General features: G+C 44.0%; 1 protein-coding gene across 4 annotated transcripts in view; it reads left to right on the top strand.

Annotated features, from left to right (window-relative positions):
• The window catches only part of UGT8 (UDP glycosyltransferase 8), a 35,564-nt gene extending 19,897 nt beyond the window's left edge, over nucleotides 1–15,667 (top strand). For all 4 annotated transcript variants that reach the window (XM_063415480.1, XM_063415483.1, XM_063415481.1 and 1 more), the window contains exons 3-6: nucleotides 9,371–9,513; nucleotides 10,991–11,067; nucleotides 12,197–12,416; nucleotides 13,370–15,667. In XM_063415480.1, the coding sequence (XP_063271550.1) occupies nucleotides 9,371–9,513; nucleotides 10,991–11,067; nucleotides 12,197–12,416; nucleotides 13,370–13,733 (804 nt within the window). In that variant the 3' untranslated portion in view covers nucleotides 13,734–15,667. The remainder of the gene's footprint in view (nucleotides 1–9,370; nucleotides 9,514–10,990; nucleotides 11,068–12,196; nucleotides 12,417–13,369) is intronic.
• The last annotated feature ends 216 nt before the right edge of the window (nucleotides 15,668–15,883 follow it).

The raw sequence follows: 15,883 nt of genomic DNA, 5'->3' as shown, positions 1-15,883 counted from the left end.
TTTGTTTTCTTTTTTTCCTCCTGGAGCCTTGCTGACAGTTGTATATTTGCTAGGTGTGTTAGCTGATACTGATATTTATCTTGAAAGAGTGGTGGAAGAATCAAGAGGTGTTTTATTCCTTAAACCTGGCTTTTCTCCTTCATTCAGATTCAAGGACACATCTATAAGCCCTTGCAGACTGTAGCAGTAGGTTTTTGTGCATGGTGTAGCACCATCATTTTAGTATTATTTTTAAAGTCCATCTGGGGAATGGTTCTTACAGACCTGTGTGGAGAGTAAATTTCTGGTGATGTGAAGCAACTCTAGAGCTGTTCTAAAATGCACGTGATTGTCTGCTGGGGAGGCAAGGAGTCTTTTAAGGATGATGGAGAGGATGCAGCACTGTGTAAATTCTGTACTGAACTGTATGATTGTGTATTTTGGCTCTGAAATATATTTTAGATATAAGCTAAAGCTTCTTCCCCCCCAGATTTGATGTTTTGACCCACAGGAAAGCGTTGTGTGAGCCTGCAGGTAGCCACAGCCCTGAAACTGTAGTGTCCAGTCTCTGGTAGGAGCGGGTTGGTGAACCATGTCTGTTCTGCTGTACTGCTGCATTTTAAATCTGGGAAGAAATGTGACTCAGCATCTGTCTGTTTAGCACAAGGCACAGGGAGAAGGACGCAGGGCTGATTCTGGAGCTTGGTTCAGCATCTCCAGTTCCCCTTGTGAGGAGGGCAGGTCCTCAGGTGCACGTGCCAGACAAAGCTGGCATCCCATGAGCTGACAAGGGAGCACAACCCTTGAGTGAGCCTGTGCTGTCCACCAGACAGCGAGTTTAAAGTGGTTCATGGATTACAGTCCGGGGTGGCTATGTGTTGAGTTCAAGCACTTGTGTGTATTGGGAATGGAAAACAGAAATTCCAGACCTCAGGTGTTGGATAGGTCAGAGGATGAAAGCTGAAAGCAAGAGAAGTTACTTGGTTATTTTTATTCGTACAGAAAAAAAACCCCAACACTTTAATAAGCTACTACTGTAAACAGGCTTTGTGATTTTAAATACTCTAATTTATCATGTTCATATTGGAACCCACAAACTAACAAGATTTATTCATTTTGGTAACATGCGGAGCCTTAACTGAGTGTCTCTGCCAAATTTTGAGGTATGACCTCCACAGAGGACAAATAATGGCCCACTGTTTTTCCCACATTTCTCCCATTTATAACATAAAACAGAAGATGGGAATTTATTGCAAAGGGTGTTCTTTTTTCCCGGGGTTTTTGGAACATCCTTGAGTTTGGGTACCATATTCCTATAATTTGGGAAGTTGGGATGTGCTCAGAATTTGACATTTAGAAGTAGCAAGCTTAATTATTAATATTACTGACTTGGAAAAAAAAATCTTTAATCAAGACAGCTTTTCAGATGTCCTAGTTGCTTAAAGGTGAAGTGGATAATTGTTTATGGCTGATCCCTTGCTTTGGGGGATGAGGTGTCTCCAGCAGGGGCTTTGTGAGGAGACACCTTCCTGAGCCTTCGCAGGGGAGTTCTGCTGCTCCCCCTGATCAAGGGGAGCCTGCGTGAGGGATGTGGGTCTTACACTGCCTCAGGAGCCAGCTGATCTAGGCTTTTCAAAGAAATGATGGTGACTGATGGCTTGTTTATAGAAATATAATATAAAAATATATGGGTATTGTGTGCGTATCTATATACACTTTACATGTCTTTATAAATCTGTAAACAAAGAGAAGGGAGGAGGTAGACCCCAGGAAGAAAGAAAAGCTGTTTTAGCTAAAGAGGAAAATGAAGAAGAAATGGCAATGATTAGATTAAAGGATTTAAAGCTGCAGGTCAGAATTCTATCTCCTACCATTCACAGGGCGCAGGTGTCATACTGGAAAAGTGACAGACAAAATTTCCCACCTAAATGAGATTATCGTGTGGATTTATGGATGGGGTGTATGTCAGTATTGGTAATTTAGAGGTCTGTATTTAAAATTTAGCGTCGTGTCAGTTTTCTTCTTAACTGTATTATCAGCAATTTAATTTGACTTTATGTTCTGTAGACAGAATAAGAACAGTCTCCATACATAATACTGTTTTTTCTTAACTCCTGTAGAGGTTTTTGCTCCATATGGAGCAACTGGGAGGATTGGTAAAACCTTGGTTTGCATTTCCATTTGATAATCATCAGCTTCACTGTGCATGCTTGCAAGTTGATGCTTAGGAAGGTGGTTTTTGGGTATTTTTTAACAGAATGCTGCCTGTGGGGTATTGCCAGCAAGGTTTTTAACTGGAACCCTGGGTTTGAGGATCCCATGCTGCACCCGCTCCTCTCTGCAGTGATTTTAATAACCTCTCCTGAAGGGCAAGCTCCTCGTTTTCCACTCCTCCCATTCATTTGAAAGGCAAGGTTGCTTTCCCAGGGTGCTTGCCAGAGGTGTGGTGAGTAATGGATTTTTGCACCAGGGAAGTCCTTGCGTGGCACTTTGCTGGTTGACCTCTAGCTGTGGGTAGGGCGTGTTCCCGGAGCTTCGCTGGGTGCGCCTGCAGCTCTGGAGGGGGCTCAGGTACCAGAGCAAAGGCTTGGGGGACTGCCTTTCCTGACTGGTTTGGAGCATGAATTTTATTCCTCTTTAAAGTTACATGGACCTAAACTCTCTGTCCCTGTTGGATGCTACATGGGAAAAGGCAGTAAAGGTCCAGGATAAGGAAATACAGCATTGTAGGCACTGGAAAGCTTTGTAAGATTTTCAGGATTTTTTTTTTAATACCCTGGGTATTTTGGAGAAGGCAGATACACAGTGTATATATATATATATATATATATATATATATATATATATATATATATATATAAACAAATAATTAGTGAGAAATGTGAAAGGAAGAAGTTGTCTGTGTTTCATCAGGGCTGAATCTGTGCCTGATACTGAAAAACTTAACAGTATTGTTAGATGAATATGTGGTGATTGTACTTAGTACTGCTTGGGGTTCTGATAGCAAACAGTTCAAATCTTTAGAGTTTGTTTCCCAGCTGGTAGCAAGGTTCTTTCTTCTTAGCCAGCAATAAAACAGGGATTTAGTCTAATGCCACAATCTCAGTATGCTTCTTTATTGGGCTCGAGGTACTGTTTCTGGAGTACCTTACTCTGTACCAGTATGAATTACAAAGCATGAAAAGATGGTGTGAATAATAACTGCATCCACTTTCTGTAGGGTAGGTCCCATTAATGAAGCCCAGGGAAGAGAAGAATTAACTCGTTATTAGTGCAGAGGGCAGTGGGAGCTGCGTGTCTGCTCTGAACTGAACTACAAACTTCACGAAGGCGGATGATATGGAAAGGAGCAAGAACTGATAGCATGGGAGAATGGCTTTTGCCTGGTGGCCGTGGTTTTTAAAAGGCAGGATCTCAGTCAGTGGAAATAACCTTTGGAGTGTGCCCAAGGCAGAGTGTGCCCAATCCAGAAGCTGCTGGATGTATGGGTCAGGGAGGCTGGCTCCATCCTCTGCCTCGTGCCCTCGCTGTTGTTCACTGCCATGTTCTGTGCCCTGTGCTGCTCCCAGCAAATAAAAACCCCTATTTTTGGTTCTACTTAAAAATTCATAGCAAGTAAATACAAACAGCTATTTTGTCTGGAGTGATAGTTTCTCGGAGTTGGCTGTAGAATTATGGGCTTTTATAACTTTCAGGTTGTGCGATATGATCCTGTTTGTTTTGTGATAGTAAAGGTTGTATAAGGGCAGCTGTATGACCTTAGACCACCTGTTCTGATATGTTGTGTTAGTAAAACCTGAAATAAAAAAGTATTAATATGGAATTTAAATATGTCACATGAGTGAAATACTATTCAGATGATGGCAGGAAAGTTTGGATGCTCAAAAAAGTGGTCTTTATACCTTTCTGCTTATTTATCAGTGAGTATCTCCTTTCTAAAGATGGCTTAATGTGGCTACTTATTTTAAAATAGATCTGGTTTTGTCTGCTCTAAGCAGCATTTTGTAGGAGAAGTTGCATAGGATGCCTGTGCTCTGCCTTGGGGAAAGGATGGTTTGCAACCATATTCAAAGAACAGGCGTTTGTGCTATTGCACATTTGAATCGAGCAGCTGAACAGGGAAGGCTTCGGATATGACACCCGGTTATGTTTGTATTTGTGCACTTTGTTTATGTGAAACAAAGCTCAGTATTAGGCACCACTGGTTAGTGCCAGCTGGGCCCTCGCTGCCTGCCCACAGCTGTGTGTTAGCACGGGGCCTGCAGAGAATGGCTAATCAGAGCCCAGCCGAACAAAGGCCACACAGTGGGGCTGCCACAATAGCATTCCTGTCTCACACGGGTCAGAAGATGGGGTTTATCTCTGTATTCCTCCCCTCGCTCCTATAGTACAGCACAGATCAATAACTGCTTCTTCTCCCTGTGCAAGCAGGGTCCTGTACTATTTCTCCCAAAGGACATGCATTTGCACAGAACTTGTATGGAAACAAGCAGAGACCTGGCAGGGTTGGGCACAGTGTTCTAAGTAGAGATCCTTTTAGTTTTTTATACTTTAGTATGCATTCTTTATTATTTTTAAAAGTAACTTGTGAAAATGGTAATTAATATAGGTATTAGGTGATATTTGCATTATTTATTATTTTTTAAACCATTTAATTGAAATTTTGAATTGCTTATAATATGTGTATTAGGTGATTCTTTATTGTGAATGTGTATAAAGCTGTAACTAGATGGAACACAAAATTGAGCTGGAAAATGCAGTTTGCAGTTCAGAATGTGAATGTGCTGTATTAGGCTTGCCAGGCTACAGTTTTAATGGACATGATGTACACAAGCTCTGTGTGCCTGTTCTGGTTCTTTATTAGAATTTCTGTTGGAAGTTTTGCTGTAAAGTTCACTGAGGTGTGGGGGTTATGATTCCTTAGTTTGATTGCTGGTTTGGAAGGGAAAAGCCAGATCCCTGTGTTTAACTAGGTTTGTCAAGTTGGCAGTGTAGCCTCAACGAGGCAATGTTGTCTCTTGCTAGGACTTAGAAAAAGCCCTTGCCTCAGTTCAAAGCAGACCTGAAAATTACCTTTGTTTGAGGGGGATAGAGAGGCTTGGTTGTTCTCTTCCAGAGAGAGCCATTTAAAGAAGTGCATTTCCTGATGATGTGTATCTTAAGTTTGAATTAACTTCCCACTTCTGTTCTCAGTTGAAGTTGGAACTGCAGTGTGAGGAAGGCTCAAAGCAACCCATCATACAACAAACTCCCTCCCCTGATTTTTTTTCTGTAGGTTAGACCTCCCAAATGGTAATTTACTTCCCTTGTGTTAAAAGAAAATCATCCCGAGTTTACAGGAAGCCCAAGAATCCTTTAAAGTGGGCAAAAGGAGGTCGCTGTGCTGCAAGGCAGGAGCAGTGAAGTGCTGCCCGATCAGGGAGTGCTGCTTTTAATGAGGGCAGCTCTAATGACTCATCCTGACTCAGTGCCTTTTCATACAGAGAGTAATTAGATCGCCGGGGCAGAATGTGCTGGAGGTCAAAAGTGTAAGTGGATTTAAGGGGAAGAAAGGGGTGAGTTCATGGGGGATGAACTTGGGTGTCTCTGAGGGTTTTTTGTGGGTTCATCGAGGCTGCTGTGGGGGATGTTAGGGCTAATATGGGCCTAGGGAGTGGAAATGTAGGAGGGTGACTGAAGGCTGCTGAAATTGTAGGCAGAGTTGTTCTGTGGCCTCAGTGTGTGCTTTTCCAGCGTTCAGGTTCTGTGAACATTGCTCCCAGCTTCCCTTTTGTGGATGTCAGGAGTGTACACGCAAGCATTAAATGACACACATAGCCCCAGTCATGGTGGTGCTGAGGTATTGAGTCCCTTTCGGAGATGTGCCAGGAGCACAGCCGGCTCTTTATCTGCTGTCTGAGATCTGCTGGTATCACAGCTACGCCTTGTGTACCACCCAAAGAACAGGCAAAATACAAGAAAATACGGAGGCTTTGTGCCATGGCCTGCCTAGTTGTACAGGACATTCAGATGTGTCTTAAAACCAAAGGCCTGGGAGTGCCGCTCACTCGATTGTTTCACTTGATCTTCTGTTTAGAAATTCGGTGCTAAAAAGCTGTCACACAAATAATTACCAGAAGTTTAAGGAACCTGTGAATAGCGGGCTCATCCAGATCACAAACTCAGGGAGCTTTAAGAGGATGAATTATTCCCTGTTTTCCATTGCCTAATTTTTACCCAGCTCCCTACGTTTGTGCTGATCCCATTGAATGAAGGCTGTGTTATGCCAGCGGTGACACAGATGTTTGCAGGAAAACCTTTGTCCTGATGAGCCTGTAGTTGATTTTGTGCAGCCCATGCACAGTAGTGATGTCCAGCACCCCTCTGGGGAAGCAGATTGGGAAGGGGCTGCAGGTCAAAGGGGCAGGTATGCAATTCTTCTTGCTGACAGCACCATGCAAAGCATAAATAAAATCTGGGGTAGGAAAGAACCTTTCAGTTGATGTCAAAGGACAGCAAGCTGAGCTGAAACTCTCTGGGTGTTCCTGAGGTTGGCCCTGGGCAGTTTTGACCCTGAGGAATTAACTCCATTCTTTCTAATTTAGCACTCTAAAAGAAACTCAAAGGACAGCATCAGGTTCCTCAGCTGCTGCTTTGGCCGGGTGTCCAGCTCTGGTGTGGATGTTAAGGTTCTGTTGATACAAACTATTTTATTTTCTGTTCCAGTTATTTTTATGTAATCCTTTTTAATGTGACGAACAAATCCCATGCTTTCAGCCTGATGGCAGGATCTTGTCTTTCCTGTCAAGATTTTAAATTCACCTTTGTCCATATGATGTTCCACTGAAGCAGTGGGATTACCTTCAAAGGGAAGGATTACAGAGGCTTGGCTGTAGAACCACCATAATAACATGGAGCAGGCTGCTTTCCTGTTCCACAACAAAACACAGGAGTCTGTAGGTAACATAGTAAAGTTCCTTTTTTAAAATTATTATTCTTCTACATTAAATTCCAAGTACTTAGCAGCTGTTTTTTTACTATACATGGGGATTTTTTGAATGCTGTTTTAGAAGTTCCATTACAGGGAAATATTTATACCTCCCCTATGCTTCTGTAATGAAGAATTGTTACTGTGTGAATACACCTGATCTGTGAAGTCTCCCAGAATTTCTCAGTAAGCACAGAGGAGCAGTGGCAGTGGGAGCCAGTCCTCAACTGGGACAGGCTCACCTCCAGCAGCAGAAATCCCGTGTCTGGCCAAGGAGAGGCAGTCACAGGTAGGACCTTCTGATGCCAGGATGATCCAGGATTATTCTCCATCGCCTTCCAGGGATCCAGTTGGGAAGAGTAGACCACTCCATGAATTTTCCTCATAAAAACGCAAGTGTCACTTGTTGTTTATCCTGTTTCTCCACCCATTCCACACCAGTTTCCAGACACCTGGCATTTCTGGGTGCATCCTATCCAGCCCCCTGTAAGGAGTGTATGTCCGGTTTGTTTAGACATTCCCTCTGGTCTGAGGGGCCTGGCACTGCCAAAGGCCAAACCAGTAAGGGCTGAAATGAAGAAAGCAGCAAGCACCTTGAATTTTTTGACACCAGCTCCCTTGTCCCATTCAGCTTTGGCTTTCTAGACCCCATCCCTGCAAGCTCAAGCAGTGCCTGGATATTCCACCTGTCCCTGTTTCTGACTCAAGTGTGGGATTTTTTTTTTTTTTTTCTTTTTACATCTTTGTTTATCTTCCTGCCACCTTCACTGGCATCCTGCTTATCAGCTTGGACCACGCTTCAGCTTGGAGGACGTGGTACTGCAGCATGCTCTCCCAGGCCGGTGTTTCCAGGTCCATGTCCCATGGGGTTCTTGCAGGCAGGTCTCTGAAGAGCTGGAATTGGCGTTCCTGAAGCCCAGGAGCTGCTGCTGTCTCTGCCATGTGGCCTCAGTATCCCGAGCTCCATCTCACGGTCACTGCAGGCAGGGCTGCCCTGGCCTTTGCATCCCAAGGCCTGCCACGTTGTTTGTTTGAGCACCAATACCGTGTTTGTGGCTGCCTGAGCCCCTCTGTCAGGGAGGTGTCATCAGGAAGGCACTTTGGAAACCCCCAGGAATCTGTCCTTCCGCTGGGTGAGTGCCCAGTGAGGACCAGGCCTGTGAATATTGGCCTGTTCAGAATGGTTTGTCCTAGAGCCCACAAAAAGCTCTTTCCTCTTCAAACAGCTGATGGGAAAGACTTCAAGATGTAACTAGTTGAGGCACTACAGTGACAATAATATAATGACATCTGCAGTATGCCTTAGGTCCTGAAGTAAGATTCAAGGACGAGCTTTAAATAAATCACAAAACCACTTGGAAACTTTCGTGTCAGAAGTTCAGCCCCTAATAAGTGATTCAGCTTTGAGGCAGGTCAGAGCCACTTCCCCTCCTTTGCCTTCTCCCTCTCCATTCCCATGAATAAAAAAAGGAAAAGAGTGCACTGGAGAAGGACGAACTGTGGATTTTAAGGAAAATGGAAATCTATTTTGCTCTCTAGCAGAGCAGTGCCCAGCCCCCAGTGCAGTGTGCTGGGTTCTGTGCTCAGATACGATAGCACGGTGTTACTCCGCTGCTGTCTGCCCTCCTATTTATTACCAGCACAAGAGGCACATTGTGAGCGCGGCTCTTCATTTGCTCTTTGCTCATTTCCTATGGCTGCGCTGGCGTTGGGCAGGCTTGTGCTTAAACTTGACGAGACCAGAATTAAGCCATATCCTGAGAAACAGAAGATACTGCTCATCCTACTGATGTGTCAGTGGTAGGATATTTTTTGTGTCCACTGCTAACAGTTGTGTTAGGAAAACCCCAGAATTTAAATCTATGCTTTAGAAAGTGAAGGGTGCTTTTTTTTATTCCTTGAGCGGTAGAAACTGACACTGTCTTTAGAAGCTCTGGCTTCTTTCAAGTTGTGTTTATTCTTTTTATATAAATGAAAGCAAAGCAAGGCTTTTGAAGTACTCTCACTTTTCCTAAAGGCTCGAAATGACACAGCTGAGTCCCGGGCCTCATTCACACCTCTCCTGTGCAGGGCTTCCAAGCTGATACTATGAGATGGGTCTGTTTATGCTTTGCTGAGTTAAAATGCAGCCTGTTAACTTGTGAATGTTGTCATGATCAGTTAAGGAGGCACAAATTGTTTTAAGCTGCCGTGGTTAATACTGCAGCTAAAACAAACACGGAAGGGTTTTGCCGTTCATGGCCTCTGCCCTGGATTATAAATTGTGAGCCATTGTTCTTGGTGACGTCTAGAATGTTTGGATTTGTAAAACTTGGCCTCTGAAGCAGCAGAGGCACCAGCAGCTGCTCTCTCCAAGCCATGTTTGCCTGCTGTTCCTGTGCTTGGCCCTGCAGCAGAGTTCAGTGTGAACCTTGTTCTCCGCAGGATCTGCAGGCGTGGGTGAACGGCGCGCACCAGAGCGGCTTTGTCCTGGTCTCCTTCGGCGCTGGAGTCAAGTACCTGTCTGAAGACATCGCCAATAAGCTGGCACACGCCCTGGCCAGGCTGCCCCAGAGGGTCATCTGGAGGTAAGGCAGTGCTGGAGGAACCTGGGCCGGTTTGGAGCATGCTTGTTTCCTGCAGAGTCGCAGAAGCTGCAGTTGAGACTGCCTGAGTGGCACAGGTGATGTGACACTCCTGAAAATCCCTTGGCATGAGAATATTGCAATATCCTGGTAACAAGGAGAAGCAGTGATTGTCGTGGCAGAATAAGGCGTGGGTTCATACATACCCTTGGAAGGACTGGGGACAGTGAAAACAAGCTAAGGTTATAACATTTGGGATATACTGCCACTATTTTTGATGAAGGAGCTACCCCAGGGCTCAAAAATTAATCAAAAAAGCCTCCATTTTCTTTCTTCTTCCCCCTTTCCCTCACTTTTTTAGGCCCTTTTTCCTCTTTCATGTGTAAACACAGGCTTTCATTATTCATTTTCCCACTTGCTTGTTCTGTGAGAAATTGAAGGAGGAGAAATTTTCAGGAGTCAGAATCAGTAAGAAGCATTCTCAGTTCTAAAAACATCCTGAGTAGTGCTCTCAACTCCCTGTAAAAATCCAAAAACTGCTTAGCTTTTCTGCACATCAAGCATCGCTGATATAATTTGGTGGTGTTTATGTGAACAATTTTTTTCAGCTGTTCAGTGTCTTACACCTCATGTGGGTATCTCACAACCCTGGCACACTCTTGGAGTTGTATTAACAGTTTTAGTGGCCTGTTCCTACAATTCTTTAGGGAATGTCCTCGCTGCTGTGTGTAGTTCAAGGATCAAACCCCACTAATGAACAGGAAAAATGGGAATTTTTCAGGCTGTGGCACAGAATCTGTGGTAGTAAAGGTAACATCAGTTTTTGTTTGCAGTAGAGCCACTGTTTTTGTATGAATCCAACAACACTACTTGGCTTCTAATTCGTAATCCAAATTTATCTTACTGCTTTTCTTCTGTCCTTTTACTGTGTTTTCCCTGGAATACGTCTCTTTAGGAAGCATCCCCTTTTTATAGTAGATAAATCAGGAGGATTTTTTTGAGGATAGCTTTTTTTAATGCCCATCCAACAATTTCATTTAAAGCCTCCCATTAAAATTTAAGTATTTATATATCAGCCAAATGTAATTTAGAGTTTTTGGAGATTTGGGGTTTGCTTTTGTTCCTCAGCTCATGGGCCTGTATGTTGGACAGAAAAGTGGTGAGTACTGCTTGGCAGTCTTAATGTCACAATGCTAAATCAAAGGATTTTTGTAGTTTTTTTATGCCCTTCTGGTTAGGGAAGACACCCGTGTAACACAATTAGTTGCTTTTATATCACTTAGCATAAATAATTTAGGCTTTTTTCGGCATACAGAAGTACAAGCCAGTTGCAAAGATGTGTCTTGCTTAATTGGGCACGTGCAGCTGTTTCTTTCTGAAGCTGCAGTTCCAGTGCTCTGTGATGAGCAGAACTGCTCTGTCCTTTAGTAGTTACTTTGGAGGGTTTGATAACTGTTTCTATTTCGCATTACTGGTTTAGGTTTTCAGGAAACAAACCAAGGAATTTAGGCAACAATACCAAGCTGATCGAATGGTTACCACAAAATGACCTCCTTGGTGAGTATCTGTTTCCATTATTTATTGCTTATTCTCACTTGAGTTCAGTTTGTTCTTTCTAAAATACTCTACTGAAGTAGCAGTTATTATAAAGCCAGGATAATTTCTATTATGGCAGTTATGGAGCAAGAATATTAAATTAGGATCTGAAGGGAGAATTGAACACCTCTCTGTTAATTGTCTTTCCCTGATACAGGTTTCATGTTTTCCTTAAGTTCAAACACTGTGCAAAGAGGAGCCATGAAACGGAGCATCAGAATAAGTTTTAGGGATCTGTAGATACTGTTTCATAAATACAGGAAAGTTCTACCAGAATTTGGGCACATGCTGCAAGCTGATAACCTTTCTGTTGAACTGAGGTGCTTCAGGTTCTCAGGGGGAAATGAAGTTTGATGTTTTATTTTTCTTCCCTGTCGAAGGGTGCCTGAGCACCTGGCAGATCTGAGAGGCCAGAGAATATCTGAGCGTTTCTGGGAGACCTTGGGTGTCTGTGTGTTCCCTACACAGCTCCCATGGGTGTGTTAGGCATCAGTGTGTGTGTGTGTGAGCTGGAGAACTTCCCATGACGTAGTGATTAGCACATGACTCCTAAAGCAGGGAGATCTGTTTTGGTTACAGGATTGCTCTGAGGCAGGCTGCTTTTCCATCCCATGGGGCTGTTGCTGTGATTGTCAGGGCTTGCTAACCTCAAGTAAGGCATGCAAAGCTTTAGGGAGACTATGACATCAGTTGTCCTGGCATTAAAAAAGTTATATTTCATAAAAAATCATGCTCCCCCTCACTCATGTATGCTGCTAAACCTGCTGGGGTCACCACCTGTGGCTACTCAGGAGTAGGTAAGGCATATTAATTACTCCATTAATCGTTTTCCATTGATTTACTTTACACATGAGAGTTTTCTTTGTGTTGGCTGCTCTCTCTCTGTGTCTAAGGAAATGATTTAATGTGTGAGGAGTTTCAGCAGAGTGGGTTTAGGTAGAACTTCAGAACAAGTTGCAGTTATTTTTACCTGCCTGAGTTGCAGCTGTAGAAACGTGATGATCAATTTGTTGTACTCAGGTGCTTCAGTAACTTCATATAAAGGAGACACAAGTGCATTTTGTAACCTTCCTGCCTCCTGTGGTTCCAGGTCACTCTAACATCAAAGCTTTCCTCAGCCACGGAGGCTTGAACAGCATTTTTGAGACCATGTACCACGGGGTGCCGGTGGTGGGCATTCCCCTCTTTGGAGACCATTACGATACCATGACCCGCGTGCAGGCCAAAGGGATGGGAATACTGCTCAACTGGAAGACCATGACTGAGAGCGAGCTCTATGAGGCCCTAGTGAAGGTTATTAATGACCCCAGGTATGGCATGAGCAATTGTTGGTGCATGAATATGGAAATGAAACCTCTGTGTGGTGGAAAAAACCTGCGTTTTGTTATTGTTTGTACAGTTGAGGCAGCTCTGGGTGTTTGTCCCATTCCCAAGATTACCCAAGAGCTGAGGTTTCTGTGTGGGTGCTGGGCTCGTTGCTCAGCACCAGAACTCAATTGTCTCACTTGCTCTTTGTAGCAGTTGCCATGTGGAGGGCACAGAGGTTATTGAAACAAACCTGTCTCGACTTATTTCATGTTGCAGACCAAGGTCCCTGTGTGTCTGTCTCGATTACTCCACATGAGCAGCCTGCCTGTGGTGCTGCTTGCAGGGCTTGGGGCAAGATACACGTACAGGGTTTGGGTTGTAGCTAAAATGGGGAGGTATTCAGAAAGAGCGACTCCAAGTTCTCTGATTTTATTATAAAAAAAATTAAGATTTAAAGTGTTATTTTCCTGTTCTGGCTTGCAATATCTCTCATATTCAGATTAAAAATAGTGAGGGGTTAGCTGGCAGTGTGTTGTACTGGGCCAACCCTGATTTTGGAGCGTGGTGCTGTTGATGCTTCGTGCTTTCCTGGCAGCGGAGCCTTTCTGGGAAAGGAGATCGCTGTCAGGAGCAAGCGGCAGAGAGGGGAATGTTGAGAGCAACCCCGATAACATCAGTTGCATCACCTTCCCTTGTGCAATTATCCCTGGTGTGAAGGCAAGCCCTGTGTGAATAACCTGTCGACCCTGCAGACAGGAGAGGAAGGATTTGACAGGGTCAGCTATCAGGATGAAAAACCAAAAGTTTTGGGCGAAACTCTGCACCCGAGCGGAAACGGTTTATTGCAAAAGCAGCGCCAGGTTTCTCGCTGCTGTGCATTTCTCTGGTGATTCAGTTGCACAACGACAAGAGGTGACAGCTTTTCCTTTCCTCCCTGTGTGCTCTCCTCCCCCAGCTACCGGCAGCGGGCGCGGCGGCTGTCGGAGATCCACAAGGACCAGCCTGGACACCCGGTGAACCGGACTGTGTACTGGATCAACTACATCCTGCGCCACAACGGGGCCCAGCACCTCCGCGCCGCTGTCTACAGCATCTCCCTCTTCCAGTATTTCCTACTGGATATTGCCTTGGTCCTGCTCGCGGGGGCTGCCTTACTTTACTATGTGCTGGCCAGGATGGCAAAATTAATCTGCAAGCAGAGCAAACACCTCTGGTCCAATGACAAACATAGCGCTGTTAATGGACACTACCAGAACGGGATCCCCAATGGCAAGTATAGAAGAAACGGCCACATTAAGCATGAAAAAAAGGTGAAATGAGCCAACAGCCCTATGTAAAGTAGTAATGAATCAGATCAGTAATCGAATTTTATCGCTGTAACTTAGTCTAACAACTACTTAAAACCTCAGTAAGCAGTTCTAACACTCCCCTTCGGTATGTAATATTATGTGACAAAATTCTACAGAACTAAGAGAAGTCTTTAAAAAAAAAAAAAAGAAAAAAAGGCAAGCACAACCTAAAATGGAAAATATTTTATTCTTAATACTGATGCAGAGAGGTTATTTTGGCACTGAAGTTTTTAGAAGCCTTAATTCTCTAAAGTTCTATACAATGACCATATTTATGAATCTTCAGCTTTTAAAAGCTCAGTGTGTGTTTCCCAAAGGAGGAGAGGTTTCTTTTTATTTGCAGAGGTGTTCTCCTTTTATTTTTTTATTATTTAATATCTCCATCCTTCTAGCTGACAGAACTCTAGTGCTAGTTCTGTGTTTCCTTTATGGAAGGTTCAGCCTGTTTCGTAAGAAAACACAAATTATTTCCCCCAGTCTTTATGTGAGAAATAGCAAGTTGTGGACTGAGAACACAGATGTTAAAAAAATAAAAAAAGAAATAATCCTAATGAGCACTGAAGAAAAATGGCAAAAATATGTACTCGTTTTACTGATAAAGCTGCATGACTCTTCTGCTCGCTACCAGTACTTTGGAGAAAAGGGTTCTGAGCAAGTCTACGGTGTGTCCTAACTTTAACTGAGATAAAATTTTGTTTGTCGCCTTTCTCTGCATACAGAATTTATGCCACGAAAATATTAGGGAGTCTTATTTCAGTTCCAAATACGGCCGTGTGGGAGGTAGATTTGCATAATTAAGAAAAATGAGTGAAACAACAGCAACAAACAAACAAAAAAAAAAGAACTTACAAACACCTAGCCCTGTGCTTAGTGCAGAAAGTTTTGCCATGGCCCAGAGCTGTGCAGACTCGAACCACTCCTTGGGGTTTGTTTAAAGGGAACAGCCCCCCACAGCACTCCCCCGCGCCCCCAGAGTTGAATGTCTTTCCTGTTAATTCTCATTAAGTTCTTTCTGAAGCGCAATGTTGTAGATGTTCTCTTTCAATGGTTGTACCTGGCAGAAACAGAGATATTACCTTCTATTAGTCTGGGCCACGCAATCCATGTTCCGCGTAGTTGCCAATGGGAGTTCTGCGCCGCGGGCGGTGCCCGGCCGTGCCGCGGGCTGTGTGGCTGATCCTGGCCCCCTGGCAGGTGGAGGTGGCCCCGTGGCCCTGCCTGCAGCAGGCCCCTTCAATCATTGTCACGGCCACGGGACGCTGGTGGCGCACGCTCCGAGGGCGGCGGCGCCGGCGCGGGACCGCTGCCGCCCTGCTGAACCAAAGTTGGCAACTATGAGTTTTATTTCCGTGTCATTCTGTTTACTTGGGATTTGCACTACACACGTTGTGAGTGTACGCTTTATTTATTTGTAGTTCGAGGTCCCGTGGCTGAAAGAGAGAGGAGGGAGGCCCGTTTTGCCTTGTGTCGCTCACTAACATGGGAGGAGTTGGGATGATGACGGGATGCTGAGCTCATCTTCATACACAGTGATGCAATATTTCATCACCATTCCATCAGGAGCCTCGGTCCTACAGCAATAAATAACAGTGCAGACATGTTTCTAATATGCAGGGCAGCTACTCGTGCTGCTCTCTGAATACTTGAAGAAAAAATGGTATTATAAATATAAGCCTCTTAGCTATACCTTTTTACAATCTCGCAGCCCGTGGCAACTACAGGAGCACACAGAGGCGATGAATGGTGGGATGGTGAGGAGACTTCGAGTGTATGAATGACTTGGTTTAGAATGTGGGGGTTTTTTGGCATTAAAGAAGGTACAAAAGCACTGACCGGATGATTAAGCATAATTTAATCTCCACTGTGATAAAACTTAAGCAATAAACATGGATTTAATAGAGAAATTCTGTTGTTGGGAGCATGTTTTTGTTCAGCTGAATGCTGGTTGTCTCGAAGTACTCACCGTGTGTGTATATAAATGTGGATGCTTATTGGGATACACAAAACTTCTCAGTACTGACTGGTGCATGGTGCATATTTGAAATCAAAATTACTGCTGTTCTTTGTGAGTTGTAGATTGATTCCTGTTGGAGCTTTGAACTGAAAGAAAAAATTGTTAA

This window comes from Prinia subflava, chromosome 18 (assembly GCF_021018805.1).
Source record: "Prinia subflava isolate CZ2003 ecotype Zambia chromosome 18, Cam_Psub_1.2, whole genome shotgun sequence".
Lineage (NCBI taxonomy): Eukaryota > Metazoa > Chordata > Aves > Passeriformes > Cisticolidae > Prinia > Prinia subflava.
The sequence above is the reverse complement of the archived record's forward strand: the minus strand, read 5'-3'. Positions and strand labels throughout refer to the sequence as shown.